This window comes from Enhydra lutris, unplaced genomic scaffold (genome assembly GCF_002288905.1).
Source record: "Enhydra lutris kenyoni isolate GAN:26980312 unplaced genomic scaffold, ASM228890v2 scaffoldscaffold93, whole genome shotgun sequence".
In the NCBI taxonomy this organism is placed as follows: Eukaryota; Metazoa; Chordata; class Mammalia; order Carnivora; family Mustelidae; genus Enhydra; species Enhydra lutris.
In genome coordinates this window covers 165,859-178,623 of record NW_019154177.1, presented here as the reverse complement: position 1 = coordinate 178,623, position 12,765 = coordinate 165,859, and the positions used below count along the sequence as shown (strand labels likewise).

Genomic DNA, 12,765 nt, shown 5'->3' with positions numbered 1-12,765 from the left:
CCGACGCGGCGGGGAGCGCGGCGGAGCTCGAGCCTGGTGGAGGGAAGCGAGGCTGTCCCTGGAGGGCGTCAGGGCAGCGTCCGAAAGTTCATGCGCGGGCCGGAGAGAGGGTCCCCCAATCTGCCAGCAGCAGGCGTGGTTCGCCGAGCGCGCGCTGGGGGGCGGCCGCGGCGGTCGCGGAAGGGTGGGCGTCCGGACGCGCGCTCCCCATGGAGGCGCCCGAGCTGGGCCCGGGGCTGGTGGAGCGTCTGGAGCAGCTGGCGACGTGCCCGCTGTGCGGGGGCCCCTTCGAAGACCCGGTGCTGCTGGCGTGCGAGCACAGCTTCTGCCGCGCGTGCCTGGCCCGCTGCTGGGGCGCCCCGCCGGCCGCCGGCGCCCCGGAGCCCCCCACCGCCTGCCCCTGCTGCGGCCGGCAGTGTCCCCGCCGCAGCCTGAGGTCCAACGTGCGGCTGGCGGTGGAGGTGCGCATCAGCCGGGGGCTGCGGGAGAAGCTGGCTGAGCCCGGGGCCCGCGCGGGGAGGCGCAGAGGGGGCCGCATCCCCACCATGGGCTGCCTGGATCCGCACGGAGAGGTGAGGCAAGGTCGCGCATCTCGGATCCGCTGCCGCTGATGGAAGGGGGAGACGGGGGCTTCCGGGGGCGGGGCCCTTATGGAAGTTTAGGCAAAGAATGGATCTGAGAAAAGCAAAGAACGAGGGGGCGCGGGCCTGACCCCAAACCCCTGTAGTGCCGCGAGAGTTTCCAGGAAGGACAAGGAGAAGGAGTTTGACACTCTACCCAGAGGTCGGAGGGCTGGACGGCACACAGGGCCTCCGGAGCTCCTTGGCAGAGCGCGAGAGCTGCGGGGCACGCGGAGGGACGCCGCTGCGCGCGGGGGAGGTGGGGACCCGGAGGGAGTCCGGGTGGGCGCAGGGGGCGGAGGGCCTGCGAGGACAGCTGGGTCAGAACCAGCGAGGGCAGGGCGAGAACCAGCCGGAGTGCAGGGGCAGGGAAGAAGGGTCTGTCAGAGGAGGGCGCGAGGGAGGGAAAGCAGATCCAAACACCGCGGGAGCGCAGAGGGGTCAGCCGCGGGCTCCCGCCCGAGCCGCGCCGGGCGCTAGTTGTTATTGCCGTCCTCCGCTCCTCCCAGGGCCCCCGGCGGGGGCGGCGACCGGTGGAGGCCTGGTCCACGCGCCGCGGGGACCTCTGGCTCCCGCCCCTCATCCCATCCCGCACCCCCACCCCCGCGCCCCTCTTGGCCCCGACTCCTTGGCCATCAACCAACCCCATTCCCTTGCCCGGCCCCCCAGGCGTCCCGGATTCCTGAGCGGCTTCTCCCCAGCAGCCCAGCCGGTCTCGGGTGTTGCTTCCACACTTTGAAGTCTACACAGACCTAATTAGTCCAGGTGTAATTGGCATAATTGGGCAAATTGCCTTTCCTCTCTTCCCTTCACCACCACCCCGGTCTGCTCCAGTCGTCCCCAAGGGACAGTGACAGGGGCAGGTGGACCCCGGTATTTGGAGGGGGGCCATGCACTGCTCCTCCTGGTTCCCATGGTATCCTGCAGATCCGCAGGCCCTCTGGGACACATCCAAGTCCAGCTGCCTCTTTGGCCAGCGTGATGGACACAAAGCAAAGGGCCCAATAAACGCCACCGGGCTTTTATGGCAACAGGGGAAGCAGCTTTTTTAGAAGGCTTTTATGTACCAACTCTTAGCCCCAGGCTCTGAGTGTTTGGTCTGTGTGATGGATTGATGGACGGGAGGAGGACACCCTCTGGAAGGTAGACAAGGACAGGGGACCACTGAAAGAGACAGAATGAGGCTGAGGGAGGCATCAGGAAAGGTAAGGACTCTGGAAGCTAAGTGGGGGCAGAAACAAGGCCTGGACCAGGCTGGGGAAGGGAAAGGGGGGGGGGGGAGGAGGGGGAAGGAGGGCAGTAGATGATGATGGACGGGAAGGATGGGCCATGAAAGGGGACAAAGAGGCAGCGAGATCACTTTGAGAGGTGACAGGGAGCTCACCAAGGGAGATCCAGCTGCCTGGGGAAGGGGAAGAGGGGGAGGGGTCCTGAGGACAAAGCCCAGGGCTCACATCGTGTTTTCTTCTGCCCATCCCAGGATATAAGGAAGACATGGAGAAGGTGAGTTCCATCTTACTGTCCCTTCCTTTCCATTACTGGCCACCACATCCATCACCTTTTCCATGGGCTCACAGCCCCACTCACGGACAGGTTTCTTGCTCCAGAGATGTGAGTGGGGTGAGGGGAGGGCAACAGACAGCAGAGGGTGTCACCTGATTTTGTGACCTTTCTCCCTCATCTGTCCAGACTCGATGCTCCAAGACCCAAGTCATCTAACCCAGAGGACGATCTCCCAGAAGATTACCCAGTGGTGAAAAACATGCTCCACAGACTGACGGGTGAGGAGGGCAGAAGGGACCCCACCCAGGGACGGTCTGTCTCAGGCTTGCTCCCTTTTCTCTCTCAAACCTGCTCAGGTGTTTTCTGATGTCTGTATTAGTGTCCTAGGGCTGCTTAGCAGAGCACCACATACCGAGTGGCTTAAACATCGAGAAACTTGCTGTTGTGGTTTTGGGAGGAGAAGTTGGCGGGACTGCTTCCTTCGAAGGCTGCGAGGGTGAATCTGTTCTCTGCCTCCCTCCTAGCATCTGGGAGCCTCAGGGGTTCCATGGCCCAAAGATGGCCTTCTTCTTGTGTCGTCTTTACATGGTTTCTCCCGGTACTCATTTGTCTCTGGGTCCAAATTTCCTCATCTTATAAAGACTGAAGTCATATTGGACTAGGGACTCCCCTAATGACCTCATTTTAACTTAATTACCTCTGTAAAGACCCTATTTCCAACGAAATTCACATTGTGAAGTACTGGGAGACTGCAACACACCTTCCGGGGGGAACACAACTGGGCACATAACGATGTCCTCAGTACCTACAGCCCAGCATCCTACTCTCCCAACAAACAAAGCATCAGCCGCTTCTGCCCCGTCGCATTACTCCTCCCCAGAAGACTTCCCATCTCTCTGAAGCTCCTGGGGAGTTCCCTCTCTGCCCACTACCAAAGCTGCCCTCTGCCTTTTTTCAGCTGCCAGAGGGTCGCCTGTCTGGCTCCATCTGTGGAGCCTGTGTCTCTTGATCGCAGGGCTGTGAGTTCAAGCCCCATGCTGGATGTCAGGATGATTTAAACATAAAATCTTAAAAATCAACAAAAAAACCTGCCAAAGACACTCCACCATCTTGATCACCCACCATCTCCCCCAACACAGATTGCTTCTAGCACCCCCAATCCAGAAACCTTTCCTCAAAAGCAAACCCCACACACGGCCACGAATACTCCAGTCCCTCTGGCTATCATCACTGTCCCTTTCCTCTTCTGTCCCATCTTCCCAAAGCAACAAGCTGGTCCATTCCCACCTGCCCTTGGGGTCCCAGTGTCTGTCCGTCCTTCCCTTCCCAGCCACCTTCCCCACCCCGCAGACGCAGCTCCAGGCCCACCCCAGATAGAGCAGAGGGAGATACCAGTCCTTAGGCCTCCCTGCAAGTTGGACTGGCCCGGCTTCCCCCCACCCCACACACAAAGGAGAGGCAAGCTCTCCTTCCACCTTTGCACTGTACCCACCCCCACAGTCACCACAGTCCTTGTCCAAACCCAGATCGACACAAGCGGAGCGTGGGTGCAGGCTGAGAGCTGCCCACGCCCTCCCTTTTCTAGACCTTGCCCCACTTAGGCTTCCGTGGCCTTGGGCGCTGCCGCGAGGCCTCCTTGATGCCCTCTGCTGCACACCGTCTGTCTCCTCCCACCTTTGAGTGGGAAAGCCCCTCGAGCCCTCCTTTCCTGCCTTTCCCCACGCAGCCGACCTGACCCTGGACCCTGGCACCGCCCACCGCCGCCTGCTCATCTCGGTGGACCGCCGCAGCGTCCGACTGGCCCCCCCAGGGACACCCGCACCCCCCGACGGCCCCGCGCGCTTCGATCAGCTCCCAGCAGTGCTGGGCGCACAGGGCTTTGGGGCCGGCCGGCACTGCTGGGAGGTGGAGACTGTCGAGACGGCCTCTGGCCCAGACTCCTCCGGGGAGGACGAGGACGACAGCGAGAGCCGCTACGCCGTGGGTGCGGCCGGAGAGTCGGTGTGTCGCAAGGGCCGCGTGGGGCTGTGCCCCGCGGGGGCCGTGTGGGCCGTGGAGGGCCGCGGCGGCCGCCTGTGGGCCCTCACGGCTCCCGAGCCCACTCCACTGGGCGGCACCGGGCCCCTGCCGCGCCGCATCCGCGTGGACTTGGACTGGGAACGCGGCCGCGTGGCCTTCTACGACGGCCGCTCGCTGGACCTGCTCTTCGCCTTCCAGGAGCCCGGGCCCCTGGGGGAGCGTGTCTTTCCGCTGCTCTGCACTCGCGACGCCCGCGCCCCGCTCCGCATTGTGCCGGCCGAAGGCTGAGTCCCACCCACACCCGCCGCCAGCGGCCTCCTAGGCGCCAGGCCATCCGCGCTCATCCACATGGCCTGTGTGTCCACATCTACACCCAAAGCCGAGTTCAGACGCAGTGCCACGCCACCTCGGGCTACTTCCTGCCTCACCTCTCCCCTCCCGCCTTATGTTCGTCCACACCGGGACCCTCTGGCAAGATGGATACAAAGGGCCTTACTGCCTGCTCAGGCCTCTCCCCGTCTGGAGGAAACGCACAGTCCTTCTCCACAGCTCGAAGCCTCAGGCTTCCCTGTCCTGTCCAATCTGAGCTCCCTCTTCAAGACTCTGGCCTGGGTCTCCTAGGAGGCTTACTAAGCTTTCTGAGCAGGGGGCAGGCAGCTCTACTCCAAGAGGCCTGCTTTCCACGCTCATAGCCTTTCCCCCTTTGGAACCTTCTCAAGACTCCCCCCCACCCCAAGGAACCAGTGGTGCTATCGCTCTCTCCTCTACCTGGGAATGGCCCAGACACCCAAGCTGCTCCTCATCTACGGCTTCATATCTTTATCCATATGTATAAATGGGCCCATATTTAACACGTTTTGTGATGCTGGGTTATTTATTTTGTGCATCTGTGGCAATAAATGAGATCTCAGTGGTGGTACGTTTTTGACTCATCTTTGCAACTGTGCATGGCAAGAAGCCGAGAAAATGATGGCAAGATCCCAGTAAGGAGTGGGGAGGGCTGAGAGCTGGACATCTGGGCTGGCAGAAACATCAAAGCCTAGGAAGGAAGGGTAAGAGTGTAGTATAGGGGACATATCCCCATCTCTTTGCTCCCTCTCTTTTCCTTCCTCTCCTAGGGACCCAGGGCCCTGACACTGCTGGATCGGTCTCTGAAGCCAGAAGACGGAGGAGACAGTGGGCTCTAAGTGACCAGTCTTCAAGATGGCTTTGTCGGAAATCCTGTATCCTATGAGAAGGATGAGAAGAGGCCATGACTGTTTCCTTTTCCATGTCCCATTAACAGGGAGAAAGCAAAGACCCCTTTCCCAACTCCTCCGGAGGGCAGGAGAAGGGAAGGGCTGGGAGCTCCCTGAGAGCGCTGAGGTCTCCCATGAGGCCTCCCATCCCACAAGCAAGGACTAGAAGTTCCGATTATACAAGTCCATTCCTGGAAGAGCTCAGAGCCAGGATTAACAAGCATAGCTGGGACAAGACTGCCCCCAATCTGACTGGGACCCCTGGCAGTGAAGGCTAGGGCTGCTGAAAACCCAAGTTAAGTGTTTGGGACTCAAGGGGAGAATGCAAGGGGCCAAGATAACTGCATCCCAGGACAGACAGTTTGGCAGTGAGAACAACGGGGACAGACTGGGACCAAGGTGCCTGGATCCCTGGAGAACAGAGGATGAGTACTGGAAGGAGAAATGAGTGCTGGGGGAACCCAGAAGTCTGGGTTCTGGAGTAGCAGCAAGTCAGAATTCCAGGATCTCTGTCTACCCTCCTCTCCCCCTTCCCTCCACCAGGCAGAGAAGAGGGGAGGAGGGGGCTGGAGGAGGGATCAAACCATGGGTTTAATCCCCAGGTAGCCACATGAATACATTCAGGGCCAGACAGACACAGGAATGGTGGGGGACAGAGGAATTTAGTGCTGCATTGGCCCTGGAGGGGGCTGGGAGGGGTCAGGAGGCTGGGGAGGGGTGCTGGGGCTCGGTCCTGGGGTTGCACGACGCCGTCCTTTGCGGTGGCCCCGTACACAGTGTGTATGACCACAGCCCTCCTCTTCCTCCTCATCACTCTCCGTGGAGCTCTCGCCAAAGGCCCGAGGTTTCTCGTAAATACAGCAGCCTGGATTTGGAAGGAGGAGCCCGGTAAAAAAGGAGCAAAAGTTAGGATGGATGTACAGTTGCTTCCACTCCCATGGATCTCAGTAAAAACTCCTACTTCCACCATTGGCTCCTTCTCCCTTCCAGGATCCAGCTTCCCCAGGCCCACCCCCTGGGGCTGAGGCACCCAAACCCCTGTCCTTTCTGCCAGGAACCCAACGCTCCACTTCTCCCTGGCTCTGATACCTCTTGCCTTCAGGCCTCGGCATATTCCCACCTCACTCCCTCTACTTGAACGTCTCCCTGAAGCCAGGGACAGGACCGCAGGCCGCGCCAGAGCATTGTGGCTGCTGGTGGCCAACGATCACTCACATTTTGATGAGCGGCGGCCCATGTGTTCGTTGTCCACAGTGTCACTTGTCCATTCTACCTTTTTCTCTGGCTTCCGTTTCCGAAGCTTGATGGTCAGGCTCCGGTTCTCCTGGAAGGTGAAGAAGGATGGGCATACCTATCTAGTTCCCGGGGGCTGATCTTTCCCACTCCCTCCCAGGGGCCTCCTCTCTTCCAGGCCTCAGTTCAAGCAGAGGCACAGACATGGCAGCAGAGGAGCTGCATGCTGGGAGGGGACAGAACACGACAGGTCTTTGCCCTCCAGGAATCCCTGGGGAATCGAGTGTTCTCCATGACTGCTCAGACACAGAGAAGACACAATTCCTAACCTAAGGAAGGTCCCAGCAACTCTTCAAACGAAAACATAATCCTCCCTGTTTCTCTTCCTCCCCAAATCATCCTTGGTGGTCTTAATACTTGAACATTATTCACTCAGTCCCCCATACCCACTCTTGATCTCCCTTTTTCCAGACCTCTCTCAAGCCTGCGCCCCCCCCCTTCCTGCCCACCTACTCCCTAGCACCCTGGCATCTCTATCATTCGAAACACCCTTAACCCAGGGGCTCTGAAGCCCAAGACACCTCCGCCCTTTGAAAGCAACTTAACCTGTTTTTTGCAAAAATGCTACTCCTTTCTCTATTTTCATCTCTTCTGATTTCTCAAAATACTATCTCCACCTCCTCCGTCTTGTTCGCTCCTTTCTTCTATTTCCTTTTAGAGTCACCATTCAACAAATACTTATTGACAAGTGTGCTTCTGGGCAAACTGCCCTCCAGCGGGCCTCCAGCCATGCTTTCTCACAGAACCCTTCATCGTCCCCCAGCACCTCCCTTGCTCCTCAGTCCCCCACGTCCCATGCTTGGGTCTCACCACCACCCTGGGCAGCATCCCCCGCATCCCCACTCGGACCCTGCTCCATGTCCCCACCCTGGGCAGCATCACTCACATCCCACTCGGACCCTACTCTATGTCGTCTGCCCGGACAGCATCCCCCGCATCCCCACTCTGACCCTGCTCCACGTCCCCTCTCTGACTCCCTATTCCCTGTCCCCACACTGGGCAGCATCCCCCGCACCCCCAGTCTGATCCTGCTCCGTGTCCCCACCCCGGGCAGCATCCCCCGCATCCCCACTCCGACCCTATTCCACGCCGCCTGGCTGGTCTCCTGCACCATCCCGGCCACTGCGCAAGTCCCGCACACCGTGCACGTCTCCCGACCCCAGGGGTCAGCCCGCTCCTCCCAGAGCCCCAGCCGCTCCCTCCCGGCCTCTCCCGAAGACCCCGAGGAGCACCGCCCCCCCGCCTTTCTCACGGGCTCGGTTGTCACGGTAACCGTTGTCTCAGTGACGGTCTCACTCAGCCCGGCCCCTGCCTCGGCCATGGCTAAGGCTGAGGAGAGGGAGGAGGGGAGGAAGGGGGAGGAGACGCCCTTCCCTTTCTCTGGGTCTCTGGGGTCTAAGACAATCGGGATCGGGTTCAGAGTAGCAGCCAGGATCCTCCACCTTCTTTTTACCCCCTCCTCCTGGGCCTTCGCTTCCCCACCCCAGGGAATAACCTGTCCAACCCCACTTCCGGCTCTCTGCTTCCGGGTGTGACGCACTCTGTAGGTCCCCTTTTCCCTTCCCGGGTACTAAAAGCGTCTAAGCGCACGCGTCGTCAGAGTAGTTCCGCCGTCACGTGACAGTGCGCAGGCGCCGCAAGAGGCAGCCCCAGACTTGGCGGAAGCGGCGGCACTGCGGCTGTGGAGCGTCGGCAACAGGCGCACGCGCACGCGCACGCGCAGCGGAGGCGCTGCGGGAGGGGGCGGTCCGGAGGGGCTGCAGGCGGGGCGCGGCACGTGGGCGGGGCTGCAGGGCTTGGGCTGGGCGCGTGTTCCACGCACCGCGCCCCGCGGCTGCTGTGAGACATACGCAGCTCCTGCTTTGGTTTCCCGGCTTCTCGTGGGAATGGGGTTCCGACCCCAGCAGCAGGTGCACGCACCTGATCCGGGGAGGGCTCTGGTCCCGCGCGGGTCTGCGGCGCCGGGGCGGGTGCTTTTTAAGCCTTCTGCTCGGGCTGTCCCCAGACCTCGCTTAGGAGCCGCCACCCGGTCTGCCGGGGCTTGGCGGACAGGACACTGTATTGTCCACTTCGTCGGGTGGCGATGGGACATGGGTCCGTGACCACAGGGCACTGTGCTCTCACAGGAGCACCTGCCAGTGTCCCAGAAGCAAGGTGGGGGTGGGTGCTGGGGGCCGGCAGAGCCACTGGCTGCCGAGGCGGCTGGGCGGGGAGCCCCGGACCGCACGCAGGCGGCGCTAGGGGCCGGGGAAGGCTGGAAGTGCGCTGGACACACGCGCAGCTTTGTTCCGGATTTCGGACCCCAAATCCAGCGGCGGCAGAGTCCCGCCTGCCCACCCGTCCCCGTGGCCGGGGGCCAAAGCCCACACGGTGAGTCTGAGAGCTCTGAACATGTCAAGGGCATCACAATGAAGCAAGGAATGCAAAAACACAAACTCCCAGAGTACATCTGAGTATGTTTATTGTGCCCGGACTACAAAGTGTTTCCCTTTCAAGTTTTTGGGCAAACTGATAAAAAGCAAGATACACCTCAGCATGTATAGTAAAAGCCATTAAAAAAAAAACAAGTATCTCTCTGAAGTGGGATTCCTTGTATTTTTTACTCTTTTTCCCCCCCATCTTTTTACATATGAATCTATTACAATGAATATATATTACATTTATCTCAACAGCAATAAAAATTTTTTTTCCCAAAATGTCCAACTGTAGTAAGCACATACTGGTATCCCTTAGTATCAGATTTTTTGTTGTCTAAGCTCACATCAAAGAGATCTGGTTAAATTATTTGTTCAATCTCCCACTATCCAGATTCCTACATTTTGTTTCTCTAAACTCAGGAACCAAATAGATTTAGTGGTGGAATACTTAAAATTACTTTTTCTATTAGTCTCATTCCTGCCTCCATTTTTTATACTTCTTTTTCTTTTTCCTTCTCATATACTAATTTATATATATTTTTTGTAGCTGATATACTTATTGAAAGAACAAATATATCTCTGTAAATTCATTTAAATTCCTTTTGGAACAAGACAGATTATAAATAATATACATATGTCTGGCATATATAGAAAAATAGAACTTTGATAAGAAACTCAACTAGAGTAGGTGTAGTCTAGGGACAATGGTAATCCCCACATGATAACTTCCTTCTATGGGAGCAAAACATTGCAACTAGGATGGACAAAGGATCTTAAGAACCCAATATCCCTCACCATCCGAGGGAGAATTGTTGCGTTGCCTGGAAAAAAAATCAAGAGTCTTCCTTCTCCTGGAACCTACAGAGAAAGAAAGGACTCATTATATTTAAATAAGCATAGAGGTTCTAGCCGTGTAAGACAAGACATTCATTTGAAGAATCAAGGAGGGAGTTTTATTTATGACATTGTGGAAGACTAGCTCCCCTAAACAATCCTTCATATTCAAGACAACTAAAAATGCTGTATTAAAAATATATCTAATGAACCATAATGAAATACCACCTTATACCAGTCAGAATGGCTAGAATTAACAAGTCAGGAAACGACAGATGCTGGCTGAGATGTCCTTCAACAGATGAATGGATAAAGAAGATGTAGTTCATATATACATAGAACTACTACTCAGCCATCAGAAAGGATGAATACCCACCATTTGCATCGACACAGATGGAACTGGAGGGGATTATGCTGAGTGAAATAAGTCAAGCAGAGAAACACAAATACCATACAATTTCACTCATATGTGAAATATAAGAAACAAGACATGAACATATGGGAAGGGAAGGAAAAACAAAATGAGATGAAAACAGAGAGGTACACAAACCATAAGAGACTCTTAACTACAGGAAACAAACTGAGGGCTGCTGGAGGGGAGGGGGGTGGGGGGGATAGGGGAACTGGGTGATGGACATTAAGGAGGGCATGTGAGGTAATCAGGACTGGTCAATGACTAATGAATCACTGAGCTCTACCTGTGAAACTAAAAATACACTATACGTTCATTAACTGAATTTAAATAAAAAGTAAAAATATATATAAGCATTCCAAAATATATCTAATGAAATATAAAGTATATGCAAATGATATCTTAGGACACAAAGAGCCACGTGCCATTAGACAAAGAATGAAAAAAGAAAAGGGATAAACTGGACCTCATAAAAATTAAAAACTTCTGTTCATTAAAAAAAAAAAAAAAGTTGGGACACCTGGGTAGCCCAGCGGGTTAAGCTGCCTAATCTTGATTTCAGCTCAGGTCATGTTCTCGGGGTCGTGAGATAATCAAGCTCCATGCTCAGCAGGGAGAGATCTCTCTCTCCTGTCTGTACCCTGCCCACCCCCACTCTCTCAAATAAAATTTTTTTTTTTAAAAAAAAAAAAAAAAAACAAACAGAACTATTCAGTGTAGAGATTACATACAGACATACGTAACTCAACAAATAATGACTAAAGAAGTAAATAAGTAAAAAGAAAAAAAGCACCATGAGTCAGTTACCAGGAACAACAAATAGCGGCATCAGACCCACAACTATGGGTATCAGAATTATCAGACATAGAATATAAATACTCTTATTTAATATACTTAAATGTAATACATATTTTAAGAATAAAAGGAAGAGGGTGCCTGGGCGGCTCGGTAGGTTAAGCATCTGACTCTTGACCTCAGCTCAGGTCTTGATCTCAGGGTTCTGAGTAGGCGCCATGTGGAGCCTACTTTAAAAAAAAAATAAAAGGACGAATTTATTTATTTACTTTTAAGATTTTATCTATTTGAGAGAGAACGAGTGGGGAGAGGGATAGAGAAAAAGGAAGAAGGCTTCCCGCTGATCAGGAAGCCTGAGGAGGGTCTGGGTCCCAGGAACCCCCATCAGGACCTGAGCTGAAGGCAGAGGCTTAACCGACTGAGCCCCCCAGGTGCCCCAAGACAAAGCGTTCTTAAACCCATTTGGAGCTGCCCGGTTCTTGAAGTGACATGTGATTAATTCTCAGGAAAGAAAGACTACCTTGAACCAGTGAGAGATTCCTACCATGACAGGCTGACCACTGAGCAGTACTTGCCTTCTGTATGTTTTCATTTCCTTTCAAACACTTTAAAAGGCTTAGTTCACTGGCTATAAACAGATTAAGAAAACTGTTCATTTTACAGGCCCCAAACCTCCCTGTTCGCTGAACTGTGGAGAGGGATGGGGCCAAAGGAAATACCCGTTTCTTCGGTACGCGGAGGAAATCAGTGGAGACGCTCAGTGAACCAGCAGCTCACAAAGGGCGGGGACACGGGGAAGGGTGTGCACCTGCAGTGGGTACAGGTGTAGAAGACCGTCTGCCCCTCGTCGGCCGAGCGCATCTGTCGGGTGTGGTAGGCCATTCCTTCGTGGCCACATCGAGAGCAGCGCCTGTCAACCTGGCCAGGAACAGGCGCGGGGAGGCCGTGTCAGGGAGGCCCCGTCCCATCCCTACCCCGGGCTGCCTGCGGGAATCACACGTCACACTCCACCCGGCTGCTTCCCGCCAGACCTCGGCAATCACCCCTGCACGTCCTCGCCGCCCTCCCAATGGGGTCATTAGCTCACCACGGGTCCCTGGAACTCGGGCCCTTCCTCCGCCGGCACAGGCGCGGCCGTCCCCGGCTTGTTGAACACGACGCAGGTGTTCACGACCTTCCCCTCGAAGTCTGCGCGGGCGGGAAGCACGGCTGTGGGCACCCGCGCAGTCCTCCCCGCAGGCTCCCACCCGGGGCCCCCGGCGTCAGGTCCCCCGCCGCCCCCGCCACCCCCCGGGGCCGCTCACCTCGCACCGGGACGCGGAAGCCGCAGCGAACACAGGTGACCGTGTCCTGCGCCCCGGGCAGCGGCAGGACGGAGCCACAATCCGGACAGAAGTCCAGGTCCGACTGGAACCTGGAGCCGGAGCGCGCGCCGTCCATGCCGTACCGGGTGCGGAGGGACGGAGAGCGGCCCCTCCGCGGGACCGAGGGAGCGGCCGCAGCGCGAGCCCCCCTCCCTGCACGCGCGGTGCTCGGTGTCCAGACCCGCAGGCCGCGTGCGGTCCTCCAGAGCAGACGAGCGCGCCGGCTCCGCGCGGGGCGAGCCAGAGCGTCCGCCGCGCCGGCTCGCCATT

The 12,765-nt window shown here is 56.7% G+C and overlaps 3 protein-coding genes across 7 annotated transcripts; 1 reads left to right on the top strand and 2 right to left on the bottom strand.

The window, feature by feature from the left end:
- Positions 1 to 175: 175 nt before the first annotated feature.
- On the top strand, positions 176 to 4,953 carry LOC111138623 (ring finger protein 39). Its single transcript, XM_022490653.1, has 4 exons — positions 176 to 572; positions 2,101 to 2,123; positions 2,310 to 2,401; positions 3,850 to 4,953. Exons 1-4 carry the CDS (start codon positions 210 to 212, stop codon positions 4,428 to 4,430), a joined length of 1,059 nt encoding a protein of 352 aa, XP_022346361.1. The 5' UTR covers positions 176 to 209; the 3' UTR covers positions 4,431 to 4,953.
- Positions 4,954 to 4,997: 44 nt separating this feature from the next.
- LOC111138624 (protein phosphatase 1 regulatory inhibitor subunit 11) lies at positions 4,998 to 8,231 on the bottom strand. Of its 3 annotated transcripts, XM_022490654.1 has the most exons (4): positions 7,926 to 8,174; positions 6,596 to 6,704; positions 6,154 to 6,245; positions 4,998 to 5,181 (listed from the first exon to the last, which is right to left on the bottom strand). In XM_022490654.1, the coding sequence occupies exons 1-4, from the start codon at positions 7,992 to 7,994 to the stop codon at positions 5,050 to 5,052; spliced, it is 402 nt and encodes a 133-aa protein (XP_022346362.1). In that variant the 5' UTR covers positions 7,995 to 8,174; the 3' UTR covers positions 4,998 to 5,049. The 3 variants fall into 3 exon arrangements, 2 of the variants coding, with proteins under 2 accessions (XP_022346362.1, XP_022346363.1); XR_002640051.1 differs by having other exon boundaries at positions 5,012 to 6,245; positions 8,169 to 8,231; XM_022490655.1 differs by having other exon boundaries at positions 5,012 to 6,245; positions 7,926 to 8,176.
- An 886-nt stretch (positions 8,232 to 9,117) lies between these two features.
- Positions 9,118 to 12,720, bottom strand: LOC111138617 (zinc ribbon domain containing 1). Of its 3 annotated transcripts, none has more exons than XM_022490643.1 (4): positions 12,436 to 12,720; positions 12,219 to 12,319; positions 11,940 to 12,049; positions 9,118 to 9,948 (listed from the first exon to the last, which is right to left on the bottom strand). In XM_022490643.1, exons 1-4 carry the CDS (start codon positions 12,569 to 12,571, stop codon positions 9,924 to 9,926), a joined length of 372 nt encoding a protein of 123 aa, XP_022346351.1. In that variant the 5' UTR covers positions 12,572 to 12,720; the 3' UTR covers positions 9,118 to 9,923. The 3 variants fall into 3 exon arrangements, with proteins under 3 accessions (XP_022346351.1, XP_022346350.1, XP_022346349.1); XM_022490642.1 differs by having other exon boundaries at positions 9,706 to 9,948; positions 11,851 to 12,049; XM_022490641.1 differs by lacking the exon at positions 9,118 to 9,948 and having other exon boundaries at positions 11,436 to 12,049.
- Between the last annotated feature and the right edge of the window lie 45 nt (positions 12,721 to 12,765).

Excerpts from the sequence above, each read along its gene's own strand:
- LOC111138617 (XM_022490642.1), bottom strand. The coding sequence starts at position 12,571 with ATGGACGGCGCGCGCTCCGGCTCCAGGTTCCAGTCGGACCTGGACTTC. Across the intron at positions 12,320-12,435 it reads CTTCCGCGTCCCGGTGCGAG|ACTTCGAGGGGAAGGTCGTG; the intron begins GTGAGCGGCCCC and ends CCGCCCGCGCAG. Across the intron at positions 12,050-12,218 it reads CCGAGTTCCAGGGACCCGTG|GTTGACAGGCGCTGCTCTCG; the intron begins GTGAGCTAATGA and ends GTTCCTGGCCAG.
- LOC111138624 (XM_022490654.1), bottom strand. The coding sequence starts at position 7,994 with ATGGCCGAGGCAGGGGCCGGGCTGAGTGAGACCGTCACTGAGACAACG. Across the intron at positions 6,246-6,595 it reads GGGCCGCCGCTCATCAAAAT|GCTGCTGTATTTACGAGAAA; the intron begins GTGAGTGATCGT and ends TTCCAAATCCAG. Across the intron at positions 5,182-6,153 it reads GCTGTGGTCATACACACTGT|GCTTTGATGTTTCTGCCAGC; the intron begins GTACGGGGCCAC and ends CTTCCTTCCTAG.
- LOC111138623 (XM_022490653.1), top strand. The coding sequence starts at position 210 with ATGGAGGCGCCCGAGCTGGGCCCGGGGCTGGTGGAGCGTCTGGAGCAG. Across the intron at positions 2,124-2,309 it reads ATAAGGAAGACATGGAGAAG|ACTCGATGCTCCAAGACCCA; the intron begins GTGAGTTCCATC and ends TCATCTGTCCAG. Across the intron at positions 2,402-3,849 it reads CATGCTCCACAGACTGACGG|CCGACCTGACCCTGGACCCT; the intron begins GTGAGGAGGGCA and ends TTCCCCACGCAG.